The following is a 27655-nucleotide window of genomic DNA, read 5'->3' on the forward strand; positions in this document are numbered from 1 at the left end:
ATCGGCTCAAAAACTTACCTCAACACTGTTCTGTTCTATCTGCGGTTATGTTCTGTCTGAGGTTCTAATGCTATCTGCATAGTCTGTCTTATTCGATAACAGAAGCAATATATATGGCAGAGATTATAAATAAAATACATATACTCTCATGCTTCTGAATAGAACACATGCTTGCAAATTCTCATGCTTTTTCACATATTACATGCTTGCAACGAATTCATTTATTCAAATGAATTCAAGAAATCAGGCATACATATCAGCATATAAGCATGTAATTCTTATCTCAATAAAGCAAGTAGTGTTCAATCAAGCAATCATAGTCGCATATAATTCTGTAAAACAAGTAAAGCATACTCATGCAATATTATCAATGCATGCGACTCAATCTACCCCGCTCAACTTCTATCTTAGTCCAAGACTTTATGCTCTGATACCACCTATTGTGGGGACCTCAGGTTGCTAATATCATCTTAGGACAATAAACGATTAATTAACAATTAATCATAGAATAACAGAATATTCAAACCAAGAGCTAATTTTTTTTTTTTTTTAAAAAATCTCAGCCCCTCGCTCGATCGGGTAAACTCACCCGATCGAGCGAGCTAGAAACTCCAGCTCTCGGGTCTGAATCCATTTTGGCCTCGCTCGATCGGTGAACTTCAACCGATCGAGCGGGCAAGAAAAATCATTTCTCTGTTTGCAAAATACAGGCCTCGCTCGATCGGTAAAATTCACCCGATCGAGCGGGCTCCAAATTCTGGAAATTCTGCTGCAACATAATGTTGTCAAACTTGGAATATAAAGACATCTAGTCTTATTCAAGCTACAAAATAATATACATGCATTGACAAATAAATCCTAACTCATAAATACATCAATTCATGAATATAAACTAGGATTTACCAAATGAAAACATGTACAAGATTCTTTGTCTTCTAACATGTTATTAACAATACATATCATCTGCTTAAAACCCGAGTCACCACATGCTATATCTCTTCTCAGGCTATCCAAGCCAACTCTAGCTTGATCATGCCCCAACCTGATGCAATGCACACATACAAACAAAGCAACAGCCGGATAACTTCGGTGAGAATAAATCTCAGTATGAACAACATGCATATACATCATTTAAGCATGTAACTTATTCAATTATGAATGTCATATAATAACATAACATGCTAGCATTTATAAACGCATATTCTAAACCATAAAAATCTCTAGGTTAATGCATAAATGCAATGCATGTACCAAGAAATAGGTTATCAAATCTGATATCAATAAATCGTAGTTCTGGGATCCCGAGGAAATAAAATCTTCAACAAACACCAACTCACCCAATCGAGGTAAAGTTGAATACTTCATTTCCCCTGACTTTGGTGCAACAATAGTAAGTCTTCTGGCTCTCGAAGTAATTCTACATTCCGTGCCACTCAACTACAGCCCTCCAAACGTCATATGCACTCTAGGCCTTTCAACCCTCTGTGCTTTACAGGCTGGAGTTCAAGATGAATGCAACATGTTCTGTATGTATTAAATGCTATAAAACACCTTGACCACTTACTCAAATAAACCAACAAAGCAATCAAAGCATCTAATCACATAAGGATATTGACAAATCTGTAAGCATCACATAATACATGTAAAAATGTTCAATACAGAAAATAATATAAATCAAATTAAACAAGTAAACATTTACATAAATATTTTGGGAATTCAAGAAAATAGCTATCTTGAATAATCTATCCCATCTATGTAAACGTAAACAATAACATATATTAAAACATGCAGGTATGTGATTTTAGGCAACTCGATAATCAGAAACAATCTCGAGTTATTCTGCCCATCTTATTAATGTCTATTCATACCTGTGATCTGGATTCAAACATCTTGAATCTGTTTCCAATGCTGATCATCTCAAAGCTAGCCAAATCGGTCATACAATTCTGCACATTTCAATCAGTGCTAATTGAAGGTGTTCTTGATTCAATCTTAAACACTTCAAGTCATTAGAACTCGAACTCGTCGATTCGACTTCGATAACTTCCATTCCCAACTGAAATGAAGTATAAACCATGCTCAATATCATTATCAAATCTGATATTTAGTGCTAAGTTCAATCTATAGTTGATATCGGATTGAATTGCAACCCGGCGGCATAACGGTTCGAAATCGGTAATTTCGAATACATTTACTTCAATATCATCACCATCTTAACAATATAACATCATCAATTCTTCAGCTGAATTTTTGAAATATGCAAACCCTAAAAAATCAGATTTTCGAATTTTTTTTAAATATCCCAAAACATATCCAAACGACGATTTTTCTCGATCCGTCTTAGATATGCTATCGTCGTATATGCTAGAACATGTTTATACAATCAAATCTTAATTCTAACAACATTATAAAATTTAAACATGGTAGAACTTCATAAAACTTACGTCAAAACTTAGCACTCGGAGCTGTGATCGCAAATATATGTTCAATCGAAAATTCTACCGGGCGGATCGAAAGATATCGGAGCTTAAAGGGACAAAAATGGACTTGGAACCCTTGATTCTCCATTCCCACGTTTGCTTCTGGAATTTGGGCAGAAAACTGATCAGATTACACGTTTAAAAATACAATTTGCAAAGAAAATTGCACTTTGGTCCCTGAACTTTGACCTAATTGCAAATCAGTCCCCGGACAAGCGATTTAATTCAATTTCAATCCTAAATAATTTAAGAATAATAGAATTTCATTCTAAACTCTAAATATTCTCAAATTAAATATTCTCGAATTAAAATTAAATCATTTCGGACCTTATCGCATTTTAGTCCATGAACTACTCAATATTTGCAAATGGGTCCTTGCTCGGATTTCATTCGCAAATTTAATCCTTGATATTTGTAATATTGGAATTCACATCTTAAATTTCATAAATATTAATTCAAATATTTTTAATCTTTTTAATTTAAGAATTCCGGATATTAAAATCTTAAAATCCGAAAAATCCTCAAATTAAATATTTCTGACCCGAAATTGAAATCTCTAATTTCCATACATTCTTAAATTCATATTTTCTCTCTTATTCGGAATTTAAATCTTAAATCCCGTAATTAAGAACTTAATATTTTCGGGCCTTACATTTCCTCCCCTCTAAGGAATGATTTCGTCCTCGAAATCGCATTCGATCTGACTGCGGATTCTCATAAGCTGTATAGCTGATTGAAGTAATACTGACTTCAATTCTCTGAGCTTTCGATATCTATTCTGATATCTTCTCTTCTATCGTATCTTTATCTTCTTTCTGATTGCTTCTGCAATACATATAATCACTGAGTCAACTTATATCTAAGTTGCTCTTTCTCGTGATCTAACTCTGCATTAGTTAGTCTGTCTTGCTTACAATCTTATCGACTTATGTTGTATCTGAATTGAATGCACATACATATTCTAGCTGATATTCTTCAGCCAATGCATATGGATAACAATTCATCTATCTGACAATTTACGATTGAGTATTAATCAACTAGCTAGATCAAATACTCATAGCTTTTAAAATCTCTTTCTGAACCTAATGATGCTTGGGAAAGAATTTCTTTTCTGATCATTCTGTTCAGGCTTCAAATCTCTATCTGTTATTCATCTACTAGCTCTGTTAATGCTGCTTTATTCTTATTCTGTTCGAAGCAATCTTCACATTCTCTATCGTTTCTTGACTCATATCTGGTCTGATAGCTGATATTTCTGTAAGATTGTTTCAATATAAAGACAATTTTGTGTTTCTAATCAATCAATCATCAAAATATTGTCTTTATATCTATCAAATAGCTGTCACAGGAATTATAGTAATCACGTGACAAATAATCAATCAACTAGTAGCGAATCTAGTACTATAGTTCTGAGCATATCCTCGGAAATCTGGATAATCACATCTGATAGTTTACTAATCAGAGGATGGTATAATGAAATCTCATACAACCAAACACTCAGAACATCTGACAATAAATGCCACAATCTAGAAAACAAATCTAAAGTCTCTATCTTGACAATAGATTTCCATAATTCCTGTAATCTGATCATCTTGCTAAATGCATGACAAGTATCTTTTATGTTTGTATCATATCTAATACAACATATTCATAAATCTGTCGAAATCTACTACACTCTAAACCGCAAAATCATGACGATTCGAGTAGATTCAAACTAAAGTCGTTCACAAAGTTGATCTGTTTTCAACTTTTATGTAACTAATCTGTTACATAAACCACTTGTGTTCTTATTTTTAGCTTCTTTTACTGGAATTTTAGTATTGGTAATGTCAATTCTGTCGTATCTGTTTTTAGTTCTTCTTCCAATACTAATTTCCAAGTACTGACTACGTGTAAGTCATACATGTTTAGACAACTGGATGGATATTAAATCTGTTGTCATATGTCTCTTTCAGAATCTGATATTCCATATCTAGAATATTTGGCATAATCAAATGATTATTCACCGCAAAAATTCATCTATTCTGCTCTGCTGTCTTATCTCTAATCTTAATCTAGCGTTCTCAAGCAATATGGTTTTTTTTTTATCTTTCCAAACCAATTCAAGTTTAGCTTGGATCGCAACAATTCTGATCGTTTGATTATCTGTCAAGCATAAACATTCAACAAGTATATATCTGTAGTCAATAAATCCAGAAATTAGCTAAAACCCATAAATCTTACTGATGATCTAAATCTGAATTTCTATCAGTTACGAGCCAAATACATCAAGATATACTGAATAAACACATCAAATAATCAATAATTCTCAAATTTCAAATCAAAGGAACTCGTTCAATTCAAAGTCATCCAAAATCAACTATTCTGAATGAAAAAATTTGCTAAGTGAAAATAACTCACTTGCATTTCAAAACTCAACGCAAATGAATCAAAACAGACTCTAGCAAAGGAATAAGAGTCAATCAAAATTGATCGAGGTCGAATACAAAAACGTCAAAATCGATAGCAAGAAATTCAAGAATCATGATTTCTATGATGGAATAGCTTCAGCAAAATTGAAGAAAAAGCTCAACTGTAACTGATTTTTCTTATTCTTTATTGATATGAATTCATTTATTAATTCTTAATTCTCAGCTGACAATAGTCGAATATACTCTTTTCGACTTAACTTATTGTCATAGAATTAATCATCATTTCGGTACTACATAACTCTTTTCTACGCAATCTGCTAGTTGTTTATGAAGTTCTCCAGTTTAAGTAATGCTCTTCTATAAAAGTTGTCATAATACCATTGTACTAGACACCACCCTATATAGAACTGCATTCATGTCGTAGAAAGTCGAAATATGTCATTGAACTATGTCTGTACATTCTAACCACTGACATAGCTGTCAATTCTAGGTTAATTCTGTACTAGTTCAATATATCGACTAGACTTCTACTGACATTCTTCCACGGTCAAACGTGATATAACCAGTACCAAAATAACAAAATCTAATTTCTAAAACTCATATCATAAATTGCTAGTCATATCTATTTCTTTATCAGTGAACAGATTCAATCAACTGGTAACTGATACTCAGTTATTGCATTAACATCTATAATGCATTCTAGCTTAATATCTCACGCCTGATATCAACACATTCAATCTTATTTCCTCAATTCTTTATTTCATCTTCTATGACTAATCTTGGAAATTTATTCCATCTACTCAAAGGCAAAATTTCAGCAAATACGATGAATACAGGCTCATCAAATACAGATTATAGCATAACAAATCACTGATCTATGAATGTATGCTATGCAATCAATATATATGCAATCAAATACGATGAATACAGGCTTATTTTTTGAGTGGAGAGATGAGAGCTGAGAAAGCATAGAGTTGAAATTCTGTATCTGGCAATGAAGCAAGTGAAGAACTCAACCAGGCCATTGTTACCAAGCATACTCGGACCAAATCCGAGTTCCCTAAATTCAAACACTTGCATACAGTCTCCAAGAAAGGCTTAGTCCCATCCTCAAGCAGTGAAGCTGATAAACTCACTAGCCAACTCTCCCTTGCCTTTTCCTCTTCACTGTCTTTGATCTGAGAATCAACCTTCGAATTTTTTGAATTGCCAGAATTCTAGTAAATTTTGGCAGCCAATGTTCAGAATATATAATTTATTTAGTTGGATACAAAATGAAAAAAAAAATAAAGAAGAAGTGATGTACCATTGTCGCTTTTCCATCAAATGACATATCATAGGAGTCATCATCAGTAATATCCCAGTCAGGACCATTGAGAAATCCAGCAAGTTTAAGGATCCAATCCTCTGTCATGAGTTTCCCAGATGAAGAGAAGCAGCCTCCAAGGACTAAGAGAGCTCTGGAACACTTCTTCTGGACTTTTTAATCCATTAAGCTTTGTCCCAGAGCGACTGTAAGCGCATCTACCGCCTCTTGTCTATACACGTTACTCGTTTGTAGTTGAGACTGCAAACCCAAAGACATTTCCAAGATGGCTAGTTTGAGATCAAACCCACTACAGTTTAAAGAAGATTCATCATTAAGAAATCGGATAAACTATAACACTCACCAGAATATTCAAATGTAGAATCAGAATAGCAACTGCAGGCGTCTCTTCCAGTGTGCACGTCTTGAGATGTATTAACAAATCATCCATCGCATTCGCTAACTGTTCTTCGTCTACACCTTCTAAGAAAATTTGAGAATCCCTCCTCCTAACATACAATACCATTTTTTAAAAAGAATAGCTTCGAGAAATAAAGTTTAAAATGTCATAGAATCCATGATATTGTTTCCAGGACTGGAAGTACCTGTTCAAGCAAATGAGTTTAGTCAGCAGTGAAACTGCATCTGACACTGTCTTCAACTGCTCAAAGTAAAGTAGATCAAGCAGACTTGACTTGCTCATGTTTATTGAAAGATCATTCCTGCACTCTTCATTAGCTTCAATGCAACACAACAACAAAGGTAAGATAAACGTCTTCTCCTTATCGTTTCCACTATGAAACCTTTTCAGGAGAAACTGCAAGCCCCCAAGAGATAGAACTCTTTTTGAGTTCTCTACTCTCTTCGTTCCATTTAAAACAACAAGAAGTTGTTCCAAGATACATATGATCATATCATCATTTAATATAAATGAATTTTCTGCAGAATTTTCAACTACTTGAGAGACTACAGCCAAGATATGCTGAAAGTGGTCACTCTTCCAATTGTCGATAACACGCTTCAAGATGAGATTGGTAGGCGGTACAGCTTGAAGTTGTAACGTTTTTCCGGTGACTGGACAAGTAGTGGATCCTTTAATGAACCAGTTAATGATAGCTTCCCATTCGAAACTTTGACCTGTCTCAAGGGTCACTGGATCTTCAAAAATAAGGCCAGTCAAGTGGCAAACGAAGTCGCTGCGGATGCTTGAAAGTGCAGGTTTATCTCTAAACTTTTCATGATTCTCCGCTTGTTCTGCATTATATAAGAAATAATACATAAACAATGGTTACAAGAAGAACCTATGTTGGTATGAATCTATCTTCACTAACCTTGAACATTACTCTCACATTCAATTTGCTGCATCAAGGAAAATATAAAAAAATTAGTGGAAGGAACTCGTAATACGTATATTTGCATTAGCAGTGGACAGAGTATCACCAAGGCTGTAGGGTGTGAATATTTTTTTGATAACTCTGAGAATTTCTGTATCTTTCATCAGGCTTTGTTACTCCTAATGAACTTTCTGAGTGCGTTTCATTGGCTACACATATATCTCCCTGTAAAAAGTTAGAAATTCATGAGAGCTTGCTGTGTCATATCGCAAGTAGCAAAGTTTCGGGGAAGCTTCATTAATTTACACAACAAACACAATGAATCTTCAATATTTGAGGAAATTAGAGCCTACATATTAATGCCTTATGTGATAAATTATTAAAATTTGGAACACATACAGGTAGAGATTCGCTGTTTGGTTCAAAGCATTGATTTGTGCTGGTAAATGAATCATATAATATCAGTTGCTTGTCTTCTGGGGCAGGACTATTTGAGCTTCTAGCACTTATTTCAAAGTTCTCCTCTTCATAAATTTCCAGTTCAAACCCCATTTTACGTGCACGGCTAAATACTTCATCATAGAGTTTTTTGCTGACCATTGGCTGAGGTGAGACATAACTAGCAGGACTATTTGTGTGGCCGTGCAGGCCTCCCTTTGGCATCAGTTGAACAGAGAAAGAAGGAATTTTGATCACAGGGAGTGAAGGTGCTTCAAGATCCTCAGTTAGCCAATCTTTGTAGTACTTGGCAAATTGGTGTGTTCCTGAATCCAATGTTTCATTATAGACTTTATCAAGAAGATTGATGTTTTTTGAAACAGGCAAATCTGCCACAGAACGAGCATCTTTATCATACCAGAGCTTCAAATGTAAGAGATTTGGCAGAAAAACATGGTCCCATAAATCAGGTAACAAAGCTACTCGTGCCTGGAAAGGAGAATCACGGAACACTTGAAGAATATGTTTTGCGGTAATCTTGTCCTTCTTTTGTATCACATATATCACACTGAGATACAGATGAGCACAAGCTGAAAATTTCAAATTTGGGATTCCAGACGTAAAACCATCCTTCAAATCCTTTGAATTTAATCCAGTAATAACACTTAACTGTAACGAAGCTTTTTTCAGTTCTTTTACACTCGCACTGTCCTCTGCTGCTCTTTCCACTGTCTCTATAGCTTGTTCAAGATTTTCTATTACTTTACTTTCAGTATTCAGGCCTTCTTCTAATCCAATGAAATTGAGGGAAGCAAAACTATTGTGACTAAGGGATGTCCTGAAATATTCGTCCTTAAGAAAACGCCTTATGTATCCGCTCAAGATAGAAATGATGGCCTTAACAGCAGCTTCATCAAGAGCCGGAGTATCCAGCGTCTCTTCAAGATCAGGTTGTTTCATGCTCTTATTTTCGTCAAAGTTTTTCTTAGCGGAGCTCTCGGGGGGTTGGTTCATAATTTTCCAATTGGTTGTGTCGGTGTTTCCTCTCTTGGGTATGGACAGAGGATGGTTGAAAGAGTTAGTCCTATTTTTCTTGTCCTCTACCATATTCTTCCCAGAAAGTTGCATGTATCTCTCCCTTTCCTCATGTTTAGCAGAATTCCTACTCTCATTTTCCTCGTACCCATAGACTTTATTCAAGTAAATATCTTTGTATGGGCTGTTATTTCCCACCTCAACTATCTCATATCCCTGTGTCACCTCAGTTATCTCTGAAACTTGTGAATCTGCAGAAGTCCTAACGTTAGACCTTGCGTCATCCCATGAATCTTGGCGACCTCTTCTTTTGAGTTGCACATCATTTTTCCTAGTCTGGGATTCTGAGTCTATCTTCTCCCCTGGGATAAAAGTATCCCTCGGTTTTCTTCCATTAAAACTTTTACTTGTTGAAGCTTCTCCTTTTGAGCTGTATTGAGGTATCTCAGACCGCGATCTCTCCACTTTTTTTCACAGTAAGTGAAGAACTGGCTTCATGTCTAACACGCAGAGGCACGCTCGGTCTCCCTTCAGATGTAGAATTTCTTGAAACTATTTTTGTTTTTCTCCTCTGGAATCCTTCCTCTGCCAGAAAATCCTCCAGTGACATGGCCATATCAATTCAATTTATGGTTCCTGCATTTTATGTTAATCAAATCAAATTGCCATCAAATGAAGATTGAAACGTTGAAGCCAATGTTGTGTCATTTCCTAAAACACATTAAAGACTAACATATATGTGAAAATTGGGAGGCCAAACTTCTAAATCATCAACATATGAACAATTGTTGCAAAAAATTCATCAAGTTTTCATAATCAACACCTGGTTTTTATCTGAATGACTGAAACTATAGTCAAATTTTTTTAAGGTAGAAATCCATTAAGGTGATACCTGGGAAGGACCGTTGCCAGCAAGAAATTAAAAAGGTAGAAATTCAAGAATGATCAAAGCCCGCTAAAAGACCAGAGGATTCAAAACCCAAAACTTGCACAAAAGGGCCAGTTCAAGAAAATCAAATGCATATTTGTTCGATCTCAAGAACTCACAAGAAAATCAAATGCATATAAAAAAATTTTTTATATATGATTTTCTTCCAATTTTTTTAATTATTTGTTAGTTTAGGCTAGTGTATTCCCAACTCGTCGTTATGACGGGTTTGCCCGAATTGAAGCCTTAAAGCCCATGGAAGGCCCGTTGATTGTAACTTAATTATCAATATATATAATAATATTAAACAAGTTAGATATGACAATTTTTAAATAATATTAGTTTTGAAACGTTGTCATAAAATGTAAACCATGCTATTTATATATTTAAAATAAAACATTAGATAAATATAATTAAAATATGAATAAAGGTACTTTCCAAGAAAAACCAATTAATCATACAATCAAGCTATATTTTCAGAGATAAAGATTCTGATCTATTTTTCCGAGATAATCATGCATGCATTGTCCCTTTGTCTAAAAAAATTGTGATGGAAAATACTGATATCTTTAAATTCAACAATTTTAAAATTTGAAATATTTATCTCCAACTAAAAAACTCCTTATGTTCAATTATATGTAAATTTAACGCCAATAATGGAAATGGAACAAAGAAAGACGAATACATTGGTAACAATACGTCTTCGATCAAGATATGACAATCTTTAAATAATATTAGTTGGTTTTTTAAAAAAATAATATTAGTTTTGAAACGTTGTCATAAAATGTAAACCATGCTATTTATATATTTAAAATAAAACTTTAGATAACTATAATTAGAATAATAATAAACGTACTTTGAAGAGAAAAAACCAATTAATCAAACAATGAAGCTATATTTTCGGATATTTAAAATTTGAAATATTTATCTGCTTTATCTTTATCTCCTACTCAAATTAAACTCCCTACATGTAAATTTCACGCCAATATTAGAAACGAAACAAAGAAAGACGAATATATACATTAATTGTGTTCGATCAAGATCCTGAAACAGAAATTTTGTAGGCTCTGGGAATCCAATTAATTAGTTTTCTGATGGAGATGGAGTCTAACAATCAACAGTGTCCAATTCCCGCCAATTCGAATCAAGATCGAGATTGGAATAGCCAATTTGAAGCTTTAACTCCGGAAGAATGTGTTTCAAGTATAGACGACAATATTCTACCAAACAACCAACACATAAGCTATCACAGAAGACTTCCAGATGCAGAATATGTTCCGGTTATACTTTCCCCGGGATATTGCTTTCGCCCCGAAGACGATGAACTCATCGTGGACTATTTGAACAAGGAGATCAATAGAGAACGGCCCGAATACATCCGCTGTATCCGCAACGTCAACGTTTACGATCATTCTCCTGAGGATTTGACTCGTACGTATACAATTAATTTTTCTGTTTTCTTTGTAATTGCATTGTTTTGATTAATAATGTTATTCGGATGGATCTTTGTTACAGGGATGTATCAGAGTTTGGGAAAAGGTGAATGGTACTTCTTCACGTCTCGAGAGCGCAAGTATTTGAATGGAAAAAGGCCGAACCGAGCGGCCGGTAACGGGTATTGGAAGGCCACCGTAGCTGATAAAAAAATACTTGCAAATGGCGTGCATGTTGGATTCAAGAAGACTTTAGTGTTTTTCGTAGGGAAGCCCTCCAAAGGCCACAAAACTGATTGGATCATGCACGAGTACGTATCTAACCAGCCTACGACACAAATTAGGACAAGTGCTGATGATGCTATGCGAGTAAGAACTATTTCTATTTGATCTTCTTTTTTTTTTTTTTTTTTTTATCAATATCGATGGATCTGTTTTTAGTCATACGCAAAATTAATTACATGCATATCAATCTAATTGCGGGGTTTGTCATATTCCCACATGTTAATTTGTTTGTTTTCTCTCCTTTACCCTAGCATGCATCTAGGCATATATTTAGGCCGTTATGCAAAACAAATTAATAATGTGTTTGTTTCATAATGTTGCAGCTAGATGATTGTGTTATGTGTCGGATTCACAAGCGTGTGAAAACTGAACACAATCAGCAGCAGCAGCTCAGCCTTGAGGTGACGAATTTCAACGCGCAACAGAATCAGCAGCAGGATATACATGGACAGCAGCTTCATTTCGGCCCGCAAAGTCAGCAGGCAAATACAAATCCAGACGAGGCACAAGCAATCATGGACGAAGACATTTTGCAGTACATTAATTTCGATGAACAGGCGGAGCCCTGGCTTAATTTTTATTATTATTATTAAGTATAGTGATATTTAATGTTAGCAAAATTTGGTCCAGTCCACTTCAACATTTGGCCAACCCACTCCAAGCATTATATTAACACATACCAACTTTAATATTTGATCTAGCCTACTGCTCTTTTTTTATGTTTTTCTTTCTTCGGCCCATATATTGCTAGATTTTTTAATTATTGATTATAAATCATAAAATATGCTATTGAAATTGAGATTTATTTAAATTACAAACTAAAGATTTAGATCTATAAAATCATCAATCAGAGCAGAATATGATAAGAAGATTCAATTAGTGAAATAAGAAAACTACATAAAGTGTTAAAGTTATATAAAAACACCTGCATATTAATTATTTAGTACCCGATTGTGTATTTTGATTTTTAAAAGAAGAAAGCACGATGTTGTTTTCAAGTTGTTCGATGAAATGTTTGAGATGTGAAATTGAGTATTTTTTAACTTTCACATAATCTCAATCCAAGTAAGCAAATTGTAATTAAGCTATGAATTTTTGAGTTACTAAAATATTTCTCTCTTTATCTCGCTAATTCCACATGAATGGTTGGATTCTAGAGCATGGTAGATGTTGTATAAATTCTAGAAGTCTCTACATTAATCGTGTCATAGACATGTGTATAACTCTGTAGAATATACTTGTATATACATGTAACTTGTATAGAATTATGTAGAAGAAAGGATCTATAATCGTGTAGATTGTATGAAGCTCAACTATAAAAGGGTGCAAGCCCTCATTTGTAAACCACCAAATTTGAAAGCAATACACAAAATATTATTCAAGCTCTCTTGTGTTCTTACACAATTGACAACTAAATAACCATTTAGAGCTAGTTGGCTAGTCCCTATTAAATTTTGTACAATAGTTGTGATTTTAGAGTAAAACAAAACTATGTTTTCATTTTTTTAAAACCAAAAGCTAGCACATCGATTTGTAAGAAATATTCTCCAAGTAATGATGAGATCTCAAAATAGAGGAAGAGACAGAGTCGTCTGAAACTTGGAACCAGGCAGCCCCCAAGCGTGTTCACATGGGTACATGTTTATCAGCCCAGGATAAAAAAATTTTCTGGCTACGCCCCTGGATGAACTATTGGAAAAGCAGCAGGAGGCATGGAGTCACATTAATCCTGATTATGGACAGGGAATTATTCTAGAAAATATATATGATGAAAATGAGTTGTATATGAATGACGACAATAGTGTTTTAGTATATGACGAAAATATATATTAACGACAGTATTGAGAAGTGAGCTACCGAGCATTTGCATTTTCTTTATGTTTTGCTAAATCTTATCGGAGTTTTACGGTGCTATGATTTCCTCATTGAGGCTGCTCAGTCTGCGCAACAGGGCACCTATATTTAAGAACACTAGTTAATAAAACGTGCGTTGCACGTGATATACTATCTGACAACGCTTAGTTTTTAGGTTAGTGAAAATTAGATACTTGCAATTCTCCAAGTGAGATAATTAAGTACGCAAGTAATTTAGATATTTATATAGATATATCATGGAAAGCAAAAGATTCATTTCTAATTTAGAAGTTCAAGATCGGAAATAAGTTCGAATATTGAAAAACATATAGTATCAACGCTAAAGTCTTGGAATTAAAAATAAAAAAGCACCATCAATTCTTCTCCAACTTAACTTTCACTATTTGGCGCATGCCTTTGTTGGTTTGTTTGAGATTCTTCAGCCTTTTGTTAAAATCAGCAAGCTTCTCATTATCTTGAATCTCTATAGTATCTTTTTTGGAAGATGACTGGCTTTGGTTTTTCTTCAGTGTTTTCCCCGTAGTCTTCGCGCTTTGTCTAGGCTCATCATGATTATTTATGTCTTTGATACTCTTAGTCTTTCTTTTCCTATTATTTGGATTGTTTGTCTTGATTTGTGCTGGTTTCTTGAAACCTTCTCCTATGATCGATAGCATTCCATTTTTGTCCAAGACCGATTTATCTAACTTGAAAAGAAACTTGTGGTTTTCTTTGCTTGGGTGATCCAGTATGTTTCCGTGTTCCATGGGACATTTTTGCTACAATATAAAAAATGGAATTATTGGAAATAATATAAGATAAACTCAAAAGTATAGAAATGGATATTTTAAATCACCTTAGTGTTCATTTCAATGTATTTGTCAATAGAGCAACCAATAAATTCTGCAGCCACTTCTTCGAACAAAGTCACTCTAGCCATTTCATTTTCATCTTGGACGATTATTGTCATTCGATATCTGAAAAATCACTTGTGAGAGTGTATACACAATAAGTAAATATATATATTTTTTAAAAAATCTATAGTTGAGCATAGTTGCGTACCTTGGTACAACATTTATATTTGGCTTCATACAATTTGTGCATTTAAATTCACCAGTTGTTTTGGTAACAGCTTTGTTACAGTAACCACAAGCCTCATACCACAGGGATTGTTTATTCTCAATTTCCTTGATGGTTGCTTTGATGAAGTAAAAGTTGTGCTATAGGCAATTCCATGCGAACAATGGTCTAAGAAATCACCAACATATAATAGAAATTTGTTTAATTAATTACATATAGCTGCTTGAACTTATGTATAAAATTGAAATTTGTGAATATAAAACATCATCATTACCTGCGGCAAAGTTGTCAGCTCATCCTTCAATTGTCGTAGGCTTAGTTGGTTTGACTCTTTTATCATTTTCTCCATCCAAAGTTTATTCAAGCTTTTCTGAGTTGCATTTCTCTTCAACCTATAATTTTGGCGGTGTGTAAATTCAATAGATAGAATTTAATTGTAGGAATGTAATTAATGACATGGTTGCACTATATAGTTTATATTCTAATTGTTTCTCGCCACACTACATATGGCACACAGAGGATTGTTCTATTGCTACTGATCATAAACATGATTCTGGGTTGAAAAACAGAGGATGACTCTATTACCACTGACAAACTTGATTCTATATGGAAAAAATAGTAAACTGAGACTCGTCCTCATCACCAAACAAACAGGGGCAGATACATAAGCTTAAAACAGGTTCAACTTAGTCTATGAAGAATGATAAATAATCTGGTAAAGGAAATTAAAAAAATAAGAAAAGTTTAATTTGGTCCACTGGGTCTGCATCGAGAGGAAGATATATGATATAGTTGTTCCACATACATTAATGATTTTAGAATTCAATTTGCAGATATATATTTGTATGTGTGTTATTGATCAATAAGATATGTATGGAAATATATGAAGTGTACCATGAGTTAATATTTTCAGTTTCATCGCACGGGGGATTGATCAACATCGCCGTCTTCGACGTAAATTTCAGCTGTATTCCTGTATTTGATGACAAATTTTATGACAAAATGAGCTAAGTTAGATAGCCACTGTCAAATGAGAGAGGTTAATTTCATGTCTATTTCATGGTATCACTTTGGTATATATTAATTTTCAAATTGCGAAAAGCAATCACTGGATTTTGGTCTTGAATCTGGTGTAGTAATTGTCCTTCATTCAACGCTATATCATCCCATAGTTGTATTGTCATGGGTTCCAACCTGATTCACATACGCGTTAGCTATTTGTAAAATGAGACGAATACAATGTTTCTTTCTATAAACTTACAAATTGTTTAACATAATTACTTCCCTCCGATGGACAACAGTGTTATCTTCTTTTGTGTAGTTGAACAATGGTCGAACATGCTTGATGATGCCAATTATGTCTGTTTATGTGACAATATATAGATGATTGGAAACTATTGTTTACATTTTAAAATACAATAAAGAAAAGAAAAACTCACTTTGGTCATTAGTATCTGCTTGATTGCTTGCTATATGAGCGAATTCCTTGAACCAAAAATTGATTCTGTCCAGAAAAGGTTCATTTGACAACTCAGTAATTCTAGTTAATTTGTGTTTGCATCGTCAACTCAATCTTTGGATTAACATTTGGATAAGTGAAATTTTTTTTTTTTACGGATGGGTTACATATGAGATAGGTTTTGTTACTATCCAGGAGTTGCTCGAATGTGTTGGCAAAAACTAAGCCATGTATCATCGTTCCCTGCAGTATCCAGACTCATCAGTGTTAGAAAATATGCACGTTGTCCTAAAAAATACGCAATCAATTTTGTTTAACAAAGTTAGCATTTGAAAAAGAGTAACTTGTGCATCCATGAAAATGAGCTTTCGAAGAGTCTTGGAGTTGAGTGTCCTTGAAACTCGATAGCCTTGACGAATAACCAAAACTTTGACGACCACATCTTTTTGACCACGCTGGAGTGTATCAATGAGCATCACATCAAGGTTGGCCATTGATAATTACTTTGTTTTTTTGCAGGTGGGAATTATTTTTTTGGCTGCAAGGTTGGTGTGTGACATGCTACGTTATTTTTTGTCTTATTTATAATCACTAATAATCATTGACACTAATTATTTGTATTGAATTCATTTACGGTTATTTGGATTGATAACAAAATACGTGCTTGCTTTCTCTTCAGCTACCCTAATTATTATATTCACTAAAGTAATAACACGATTGGGTTTTTTAATCAATGATACGTTACTCAAATAATGATCATCACAGAATGTGTTCAGAATTGTGTACTGATATTAATTATATGTGAAAAATATGCGTTTCAGTGAAAGCTTTATAATAGTATCTCTTATCGGAGATATTGGTGTAACTAAAGTATTTGCTATATAGGCAAATTCAAAATGATGAGGAAGAAGTCAATATGTGATCTAGCTTCGTCTATCTTAAAGTTATATTGGATGTTGTTTTAATTAAAGTGAGTCGTTAAGTTTGGTTAACAATTAAATATATACGTATAAACTTGGGTTGAATGTACTTTGTATACAATTTATATGGATGGATTGGTAATTAAATTGTGTTGGTTAATTGGAAAGTGCGCATATACATTAAAATATAAACTCATTCATTTATTCAATTTTTTATTATGTGGAAAATGGCAGTAGCCACCGGCCCACCAACTTATACTCTGTAAGTTACATTAAGTTGATATAGTAATCTTTCGCGTGTCATTTGAGCGTAGTATAATTGAGGTAGTGTGAATTTAGAAGACATAAAATTGACAATTGGAATATTTTTAAAAAGTAGAGAAATGGTGGATATAAATCAAGATGAAAATAGAAATAAAAATTAATATTTGTTTCAATAATTTTTTTATAACTAATGTTATTTAAATATTTAATTATAAATTTTGTGTAACTAATATTTTAGATAATAATTTAGAAATTGAAACTATTAAAGAATTTAGTAAATACTAAATTAATCAGTCAAAGTCTCAAAGAGAAAGTATCAATTTATATGATAAAAAATGGAATGCTGATATAATATATATACATACTACAGCTGGAAAAGTTTTAAGAGGTTGTTATTTGGGACAATGCTACATATACATTGAAGATTACACATTGATTTATACGATATATCTGAAATAACTAAATTATCTTAATGGTTTTTTGCATGATATGATCCTTTATTTTTTATAAAAATAAAGTGTAAGAATAATTATGTATTTTCAAATACAATGCATAAATCAATGTATAATTCTCAATGTATATGTAATAATTTTCCTTTACTTTATATATGTTGTATATAGTATTAGTATTTAATTTTAATAATTTATTGGACACTTGGACAAATATACATTATTTTAGAGATACACATAATAATGAGAAAACACTAAATTTTAATAGAATGTGATATTATCAAAGTTGTCACCAATATGATCTTTGGAATGATGTGTCTCAAGTCTAAAAATTTATTATTAAATGTTTTCTTTAATATGAAAACCAGTGAAAAATTAAGGATATATTTTTTTTTTACAAAAAAATGCATTGAAACAGTTAAAAAAGAAAAAAATAGTAAATTAATTTGAAAAATTTTGTAACCGGGTCAATTCATGGTCAAAAAAATAAAATACCGTAAATACTGGCATCACAATGCGTGCATTTACAACATGGATTAGATAGAAGCTGTTTGGAGAAAAAAATGTAAAACATTGAGAACATATCAGGTTATTAAATTTCTATAGGATTTTATGATAATTAAGTTTTTCACATGTGATGGATACTAATAGTCCAACTCTGATCTACAATGTCATAGTTTGTATTTGTAAATCATTTTATTTGAACAAAATGATGATTGAAGTAAGCATTCCGAAATTTGTATTGTCAAAAAGATGATAACTAAACTCAAAGCTTTGCCAAAAGTGCATTTTAATTCATAATATTGGTGTGACTGTTTATTGCAATATTAGAGTTTTTTGTGATAGAAGAAATTTATTCGTAGTTAAAGCGGAATAGCGCAAATAAAGACATTAGCAAACCTGATGGCTTATATGGACCTTGTGTATGAGATATCTCACTAAATTTTGTTATGCCAATACAAGAAAAGTTTCCTTGATTTTTAATTTGCGTTGAGAAAAAGAAAAAAATAAAAAAACCTAAAGAACGATAATTAATTTATGAACCAGTCATAGCTATTTGCTCAAGAAGAATAGCAATGCACAACTACAAGCGTTCTTTAAGCAGATGAAAATCAGCTTTTTGCAATCAAGAAAGATAAACTAATTTTTTGTAAAGAAAATACTATAAGTCTACTCGATCCACATACATAATTATTAAATAATTTTTTTTACTATTAATATTTATTTTAATAGTATTTTAAAAAATAACAATAGTAAAATTTCTCATTCCTCAATAAAATTTCATTTTTTTTTTATCAAAATTTGAAGTGGCCATCGAGTTTCAAGGACACTCAACTCCAAGACTCTTCGAAAGCTCATTTTCATGGATGCACAGGTTACTCTTTTTCAAATGCTAACTTTGTTAAACAAAATTGATTGCGTATTTTTTAGGACAACGTGCATATTTTCTAACACTGATGAGTCTGGATACTGCAGGGAACGATGATACATGGCTTAGTTTTTGCCAACAGATTCGAGCAATTCGAGCAACTCCTGGACAGTAACAAAACCTATCTCACATGTAACCCATCCGTGAAACAGATAAATTCCACTTATCCAAATGTTAATCCAAAGATTGAGTTGAAGAATGCAAACACAAATTAACTAGAATTACCGAGTTGTCAAATGAACCTTTTCTGGACAAAATCGATTTTCGGTTCAAGGAATTCGCTCATATAGCAAGCAATCAAGCAGATACTAATGACCAAAGTGAGTTTTTCTTTTCTTTATCGTATTTTAAAATGTAAACAATAGTTTCCAATCATCTATATATTGTCACATGAACAGACATAATTGGCATCATCAAGCATGTTCGACCATTGATAAACTACACAAAAGAAGATAACACTGTTGTCCATCGAGGGAAGTAATTATGTTAAACACTTTGTAAGTTTATAGAAAGAAACATTGTATTCGTCTCATTTTACAAATAGCTAACGCGTATGTGAATCAGTTTGGAACCCATGACAATACAGCTATGGGATGATATAGCGTTGAATGAAGGACAATTACTACACCAGATTCAAGACCAAAATCCAGTGATTGCTTTTCGCAATTTGAAAATTAATATATACCAAAGTGATACCATGAAATAGACATGAAATTAACCTCTCTCATTTGACAGTGGCTATCTAAATTAGCTCATTTTGTCATAAAATTTATCATCAAATACAGGAATACAACTGAAATCTACGTCGAAGACGGCGATGTTGATCAATCCCCCGTGCGATGAAACTGAAAATATTAACTTATGGTATGTCTGAACTTCATATATTTCCATACATATCTTATTGATCAATAATACACATACAAATATATATCTGCAAATTGAATTCTAAAATCATTAATGTATGTGGAACAACTATATCATATATCTTCCTTTCGATGCAGACCCAGTGGACCAATTAAACTTTTCTTATTTTTTTAATTTCCTTTACCAGATTATTTATCATTCTTCATAGACTAAGTTGAACCTGTTTTAAGCTTATGTATCTGCACCTGTTTGTTTGGTGATGAGTACGAGTCTCAGTTTACTATTTTTTCCATCTAGAATCAAGTTTGTCAGTGGTAATAGAGCCATCCTCTGTTTTTCAATCCAGAATCATGTTTGTGATCAGTAGCAATAGAACAATCCTCTGTGTGCCATACGTAGTGTGGCGAGAAACAATTAGAATATAAACTATATAGTGCAACTGTGGGGACCTCGGGTTGCTAATATCATCTTAGGGCAATAAACGATTAATTAACAATTAATCATAGAATAACAGAATATTCAAACCAAGAGCTAAAATTTTTTTTTTTTTGAAAAATCTCAGCCCCTCGCTCGATCGGGTAAACTCACCCGATCGAGCGAGCTAGAAACTCCAGCTCTCGGGTCTGAATCCATTTTGGCCTCGCTCGATCGGTGAACTTCAACCGATCGAGCGGGCAAGAAAAATCATTTCTCTGTTTGCAAAATACAGGCCTCGCTCGATCGGTAAAATTCATCCGATCGAGCGGGCTCCAAATTCTGGAAATTCTGCTGCAACATAATGTTGTCAAACTTGGAATATAAAGACATCTAGTCTTATTCAAGCTACAAAATAATATACATGCATTGACAAATAAATCCTAACTCATAAATACATCAATTCATGAATATAAACTAGGATTTACCAAATGAAAACATGTACAAGATTCTTTGTCTTCTAACATGTTATTAACAATACATATCATCTGCTTAAAACCCGAGTCACCACATGCTATATCTCGTCTCATGCTATCCAAGCCAACTCTGGCTTGATCATACCCCAACCTGATGCAATGCACACATACAAACAAAGCAACAGTTTGATAACTCCGGTGAGAATAAATCTCAGTATGAACAACATACATATACATCATTTAAGCATGTAACTTATTCAATTATGAATGTCATATAATAACATAACATGCTAGCATTTATAAACGCATATTCTAAACCATAGAAATCTCTAAGTTAATGCATAAATGCAATGCTTGTACCAAGGAATAGGCTATCAAATCTGATATCAATAAATCGTAGTTCTGGGATCCCGAGGAAATAAAATCTTCAACAAACACCAACTCACCCAATCGAGGTGAAGTTGAATACTTCATTTCCCCTGACTTTGGTGCAACTATAGTAAGTCTTCTGGATCTTAAAGTAAGTCTACATTCCATGCCACTCAACTACAACCCTCCAAACATCATATGCACTCTAGGCCTTTCAACCCTCTGTGCTTTACAGGCTGGAGTTTAAGATGAATGCAACATGTTCTGTATGCATTAAATTCTATAAAACACCTTGAACACATACTCAAATAAACCAAAAAAGCAATCAAAGCATCTAATCACATAAGTTTATTGACAAATTTGTAAGCATCACATAATACATGTAAAAATGTTCAATACAGAAAATACTATAAATCAAATTAAACAAGTAAACATTTACATAAATATTCTGGGAATTCAAGAAAATAGCTATCTTGAATAATCTATCCCATATATGTAAACGTAAACAATAACATATATTAAAACATGCAGGTATGTGATTTTAGGCAACTCGATAATCAGAAACAATCTCGAGTTATTCTGCCCATCTTATTAATGTCTATTCATACCTGTGAATTGGATTCAAACATCTTGAATCTTTTGCCAATGTTGATCATCTCAAAGCTAGCCAAATCGGTCATATAATTCTGCTCATTTCAATCAGTGCTAATTGAAGGTGTTCTTGATTCAATCTTAAACACTTCAAGTCATTAGAACTCGAACTCGTCGATTCGACTTCGATAACTTTCATTCCCAACTGAAATTAAGTATAAAACATGCTCAATATCATTATCAAATCTGATATTTAGTGCTAAGTTCAATCTATATCGGATTGAATTGCAACCCGGCGGCGTAACGGTTCGAAATCGGTAATTCCGAATACATTAACATCAATATCATCACCATCTTAACAATATAACATCATCAATTCTTCAGCTGAATTTTCGAAATATTCAACCCCTAAAAAATCAGATTTTCAAAAATTCTTTCAATATTCCAAAACATGTCCAAACGACGATCTTTTCTCGATCCATCTTAGATATGCTATCGTCGTATATGCTAGAACATGTTTATACAATCAAATCTTAATTCTAACAACATCATAAAATTCAAACATGGTAGAACTTCATAAAACTTACGTCAAAACGTAGCCCTCGGAGCTGTGATCGCAAATATATGTTCAATCGAAAATTCTACCAGGCGGATCGAAAGATATCGGAGCTTAAAGGGACAAAAATGGACTTGGAACCCTTGTTTCTCCATTCCCACGTTTGCTTGTGGAATTTGGGCTGAAAACTGATCAGATTACACGTTTAAAAATACAAGTTGCAAAGAAAATTGAATTTTGGTCCCTGAACTTTGACCTAATTGCAAATCAGTCCCCGGACAAACGATTTAATTCAATTTCAATCCTAAATAATTTAAGAATAATAGAATTTCATTCTAAACTCTAAATATTCTCAAATTAAATATTCTCGAATTAAAATTAAATCATTTTGGGCCTTATCACATTTTAGTCCTTGAACTACTCAATATTTTCAAATGGGTCCTTGCTCGGATTTCATTCGCAAATTCAATCCTTGATAATTATAATATTGGAATTCACATCTTAAATTCCATAAATATTAATTCAAATATTTTTAATCTTTTTAATTTAAGAATTTTGGATATTAAAATCTTAAAATCCGAAAAATCCTCAAATTAAATATTTCTGACCCGAAATTGAAATCTCTAATTTCCATACATTCTTAAATTCATATTTTCTTTCTTATTTGGAATTTAAATCTTAAATCCCGTAATTAAGAACTTAATATTTTCGGGCCTTACATTTCCTCCCCTCTAAGGAATGATTTCGTCCTCGAAATCGCATTCGATCTGACTACGGATTCTCATAAGCTGTATAGCTGATTGAAGTAATACTGACTTCAATTCTCTGAGCTTTCGATATCTATTCTGATATCTTATCTTCTATCGTATCTTCATCTTCTTTCTGATTGCTTCTGCAATACATATAATCACTGAGTCAAATTATATCTAAGTTGCTCTTTCTCGTAATCTAACTCTGCATTAGTTAGTCTGTCTTGCTTACAATCTTATCGACTTCTGTTGTATCTGAATTTAATGCACATACATATTCTAGCTGATATTCTTCAGCCAATGCATATGGATAACAATTCATCTATCTGACAATTTACGATTGAGTATTAATCAAGTAGCTAGATCAAATACTCATAGCTTCTAAAATCTCTTTCTGAACCTAATGATGCTTGGGAAAGAATTTCTTTTCTGATCATTCTGTTCAGGCTTCAAATCTCTATCTGTTACTCATCTACTAGCTCTGTTAATGCTTCTCTATTCTTATTCTGTCCGAAGCAATCTTCACATCCTCTATCGTTTCTTGACTCATATCTGGTCTGATAGCTGATATTTCTGTAAGATTGTTTCAATATAAAGACAATTCTGTGTTTCTAATCAATCAATCATCAAAATATTGTCTTTATATCTATCAAATAGCTGTCATAGGAATCATAGTAATCACGTGGCAAATAATCAATCAACTAGTACCGAATCTATTACTATAGTTCTGAGCATATCCTCGGAAATCTGGATAATCACATCTGATAGTCCACTAATCAGAGGATGGTATAATGAAATCTCATACAACCAAACACTCAGAACATCTGACAATCAATGCCACAATCTAGAAAACAAATCTAAAGTCTCTATCTTGACAATAGATTTCCATAATTCCTGTAATTTGATCATCTTGCTAAATGCATGACAAGTATCTTTTATGTTTGTATCATATCTAATACAACATATTCATAAATCTGTCGAAATCTACTACACTCTAAACCGCAAAATCATGACGATTCGAGTAGATTCAAACTAAAGTCGTTCACAAAGTTGATCTGTTTTCAAGTTTTATGTAACTAATATGTTACATAAACCACTTGTGTTCTTATTTTTAGCTTCTTTTACTGGAATTTTAGTATTGTTAATGTCAATTCTGTCGTATCTGTTTTCAGTTCTTCTTCCAATAATAATTTCCAAGTACTGACTACGTGTAAGTAATACATGTTTAGACAACTGAATGGATATTAAATCTGTTGTCATATGTCTCTTTCAGAATCTGATATTCCATATCTAGAATATCTGGCATAATCAAATGATTATTCACCGCAAAAATTCATCTATTCTGCTCTGCTGTCTTATCTCTAATCTTAATCTAGCGTTCTCAAGCAATATGGTTTTTTTTTATCTTTCCAAACCAATTCAAGTTTAGCTTGGATCGCAACAATTCTGATCGTTTGATTATCTGTCAAGCATAAACATTCAACAAGTATATATATGTACTCAATAAATCCAGCAATTAGCTAAAACCCATAAATCTTACTGATGATCTAAATCTGAATTTCTATCAGTTACGAGCCAAATACATCAAGATATACTGAATAAACACATCAAATAATCAATAATTCTCAAATTTTAAATCAAAGGAACTCGCTCAATTCAAAGTCATCCAAAATCAACTATTCTGAATGACAAAATTTGCTAAGTGAAAATAACTCACTTGCATTTCAAAACTCAACGCAAATGAATCAAAACAGACTCTAGCAACGGAATAAGAGTCAATCAAAATCGATCGAGGTCGAATACAAAAACCTCAGAATCGATAGCAAGAAATTCAAGAATCATGATTTTTATGATGGAATAGCTTCAGCAAAATTGAAGAAAAAGCTCAACTGTAACTGATTTTTCTTATTCTTTATTGATATGAGTTCATTTATTAATTCTTAATTCTCAGCTGACAATAGTCGAATATACTCTTTTCGACTTAACTTATTGTCATAGAATTAATCATCATTTCGGTACTACATAACTCTTTTCTACGCAATCTGCTAGTTGTTTCTGAAGTTCTCCAGTTTAAGTAATGCTCTTCTATAAAAGTTGTCATAATACCATTGTACTAGACACCACTCTATATAGAACTGCATTCATGTCGTAGAAAGTCGAAATATGCCATTGAACTATGTCTGTACATTCTAACCACTGACATAGCTGTCAATTCTAGGTTAATTCTGTACTAGTTCAATATATCGACTAGACTTCTACTGACATTCTTCCACGGTCAAACGTGATATAACCAGTACCGAAATAACAAAATCTAATTTCTGAAACTCATATCATAAATTGCTAGTCATATCTATTTCTTTATCAGTGAACGGATTCAATCAACTGGTAACTGGTACTCAGTTATTGCATTAATATCTATAATGCGTTCTAGCTTAATATCTCATGCCTGATATCAGCACATTCAATCTTATTTCCTCAATTCTTTATTTCATCTTCTATGACTAATCTTACAAATGTATTCCATCTACTCAAAGGCAAAATTTCAGCAAATACGATGAATACAGGCTCATCAGATACAGATTATAGCATAACAAATCACTGATCTATGAATGTATGCTATGCAATCAATATATAAGCGGTTAACTAGAATTAACTCACTTACCTATAATATTCTTATCTGATACAACTTGAGCCTTTCAGCTAGGGGATCTATGCTTATATATCTTCATCTGCTGGCGTTTAGACTGACTCGATCTTTGCTGTTATTGTCACTATCGCTTGCTTCATAGCTATATAGCTATGAAAGTTTAGTGAAGGTGATGATTATAGTGTTTCCACAATTATAGAGACGTGAATAAAAAAATTCAACTCTGCCTCATGCTACCAGTTCATGATTTCGTTCTTCTATTACTTTCTTGAAATCAACTTATGCTTCTAGTCTGCAAAGTCTACTGTTCTATCTTCTTTAGCATATATGGAAAGAAACAATTCTGTTTACTTACCTGCCAAACAATTTCAGTACTTCTTCTGGAAACTTCACCAACTTCTTGCTAAGTCCTGAAGTTGATATAAAATCAAGCTGATTCTATGTTCATCTGAATATTCTTCTCTTGAACAACTGATCCAGCTCTTCAAATCAACTCCTTTCTAGACATAGCATATTCTGTATCTTTCTGAGTTGATGATTCATAGCTTTGGAGTTGTTCAACTCACATACTCCTCAGTGCATCGGCTCAAAAACTTACCTCAACACTGTTCTGTTCTATCTGCGGTTATGTTTTGTCTGAGGTTCTAATGTTATCTGCATAGTCTGTCTTATTCGATAACAGAAGCAATATATATGGCAGAGATTATAAATAAAATACATATACTCTCATGCTTCTGAATAGAACACATGCTTGCAAATTCTCATGCTTTTTCACATATTACATGCTTGCAACGAATTCATTTATTCAAATGAATTCAAGAAATCAGGCATACATATCAGCATATAAGCATGTAATTCTTATCTCAATAAATCAAGTAGTGTTCAATCAAGCAATCATAGTCGCATATAATTCTGTAAAACAAGTAAAGCATACTCATGCAATACTATCAATGCATGCGACTCAATCTACCCCGCTCAACTTCTATCTTAGTCCAAGACTTTATGCTCTGATACCACCTATTGTGGGGACCTCAGGTTGCTAATCTCATCTTAGGACAATAAACGATTAATTAACAATTAATCATAGAATAACAGAATATTCAAACCAAGAGCTAATTTTTTTTTTTTTTTAAAAAAAAATCTCAGCCCCTCGCTCGATCGGGTAAACTCACCCGATCGAGCGAGCTAGAAACTCCAGCTCTCGGGTTTGAATCCATTTTGGCCTCGCTCGATCGGTGAACTTCAACCGATCGAGCGGGCAAGAAAAATCATTTCTCTGTTTGCAAAATACAGGCCTCGCTCGATCGGTAAAATTCACCCGATCGAGCGGGCTCCAAATTCTGGAAATTCTGCTGCAACATAATGTTGTCAAACTTGGAATATAAAGACATCTAGTCTTATTCAAGCTACAAAATAATATACATGCATTGACAAATAAATCCTAACTCATAAATACATCAATTCATGAATATAAACTAGGATTTGCCAAATAAAAACATGTACAAGATTCTTTGTCTTCTAACATGTTATTAGCAATACATATCATCTGCTTAAAACCCGAGTCACCACATGCTATATCTCTTCTCAGGCTATCCAAGCCAACTCTAGCTTGATCATGCCCCAACCTGATGCAATGCACACATACAAACAAAGCAACAGCCGGATAACTCCGGTGAGAATAAATCTCAGTATGAACAACATGCATATACATCATTTAAGCATGTAACTTATTCAATTATGAATGTCATATAATAACATAACATGCTAGCATTTATAAACGCATATTCTAAACCATAAAAATCTCTAGGTTAATGCATAAATGCAATGCATGTACCAAGAAATAGGTTATCAAATCTGATATCAATAAATCGTAGTTCTGGGATC

General features: G+C 33.1%; 1 protein-coding gene across 1 annotated transcript; it reads right to left on the reverse strand.

Annotated features, from left to right (window-relative positions):
* Positions 1-5823: 5823 nt before the first annotated feature.
* On the reverse strand, positions 5824-9620 carry LOC140878596 (uncharacterized). The gene is made up of 9 exons (XM_073282214.1): positions 9470-9620; positions 7931-9366; positions 7638-7756; positions 7529-7556; positions 7387-7451; positions 6803-7000; positions 6562-6706; positions 6198-6365; positions 5824-6108 (listed from the first exon to the last, which is right to left on the reverse strand). The coding sequence occupies exons 1-9, from the start codon at positions 9618-9620 to the stop codon at positions 5824-5826; spliced, it is 2595 nt and encodes an 864-aa protein (XP_073138315.1).
* Between the last annotated feature and the right edge of the window lie 18035 nt (positions 9621-27655).

Source organism: Henckelia pumila, chromosome 2, assembly GCF_033568475.1.
Source record: "Henckelia pumila isolate YLH828 chromosome 2, ASM3356847v2, whole genome shotgun sequence".
NCBI lineage: Eukaryota > Viridiplantae > Streptophyta > Magnoliopsida > Lamiales > Gesneriaceae > Henckelia > Henckelia pumila.

What these genes read in the sequence shown, in the direction of transcription:
- LOC140878596 (XM_073282214.1), bottom strand. Translation starts at nt 9,620, where the DNA reads ATGGCCATGTCACTGGAGGATTTTCTGGCAGAGGAAGGATTCCAGAGG. An exon ending in AAACTCATTTGCTTGAACAG is followed by an intron (nt 6,707 to 6,802) that starts GTACTTCCAGTC and finishes ATTGTATGTTAG; the next exon opens with GAGGAGGGATTCTCAAATTT. An exon ending in TTGATGGAAAAGCGACAATG is followed by an intron (nt 6,109 to 6,197) that starts GTACATCACTTC and finishes AAAATTTACTAG; the next exon opens with AATTCTGGCAATTCAAAAAA.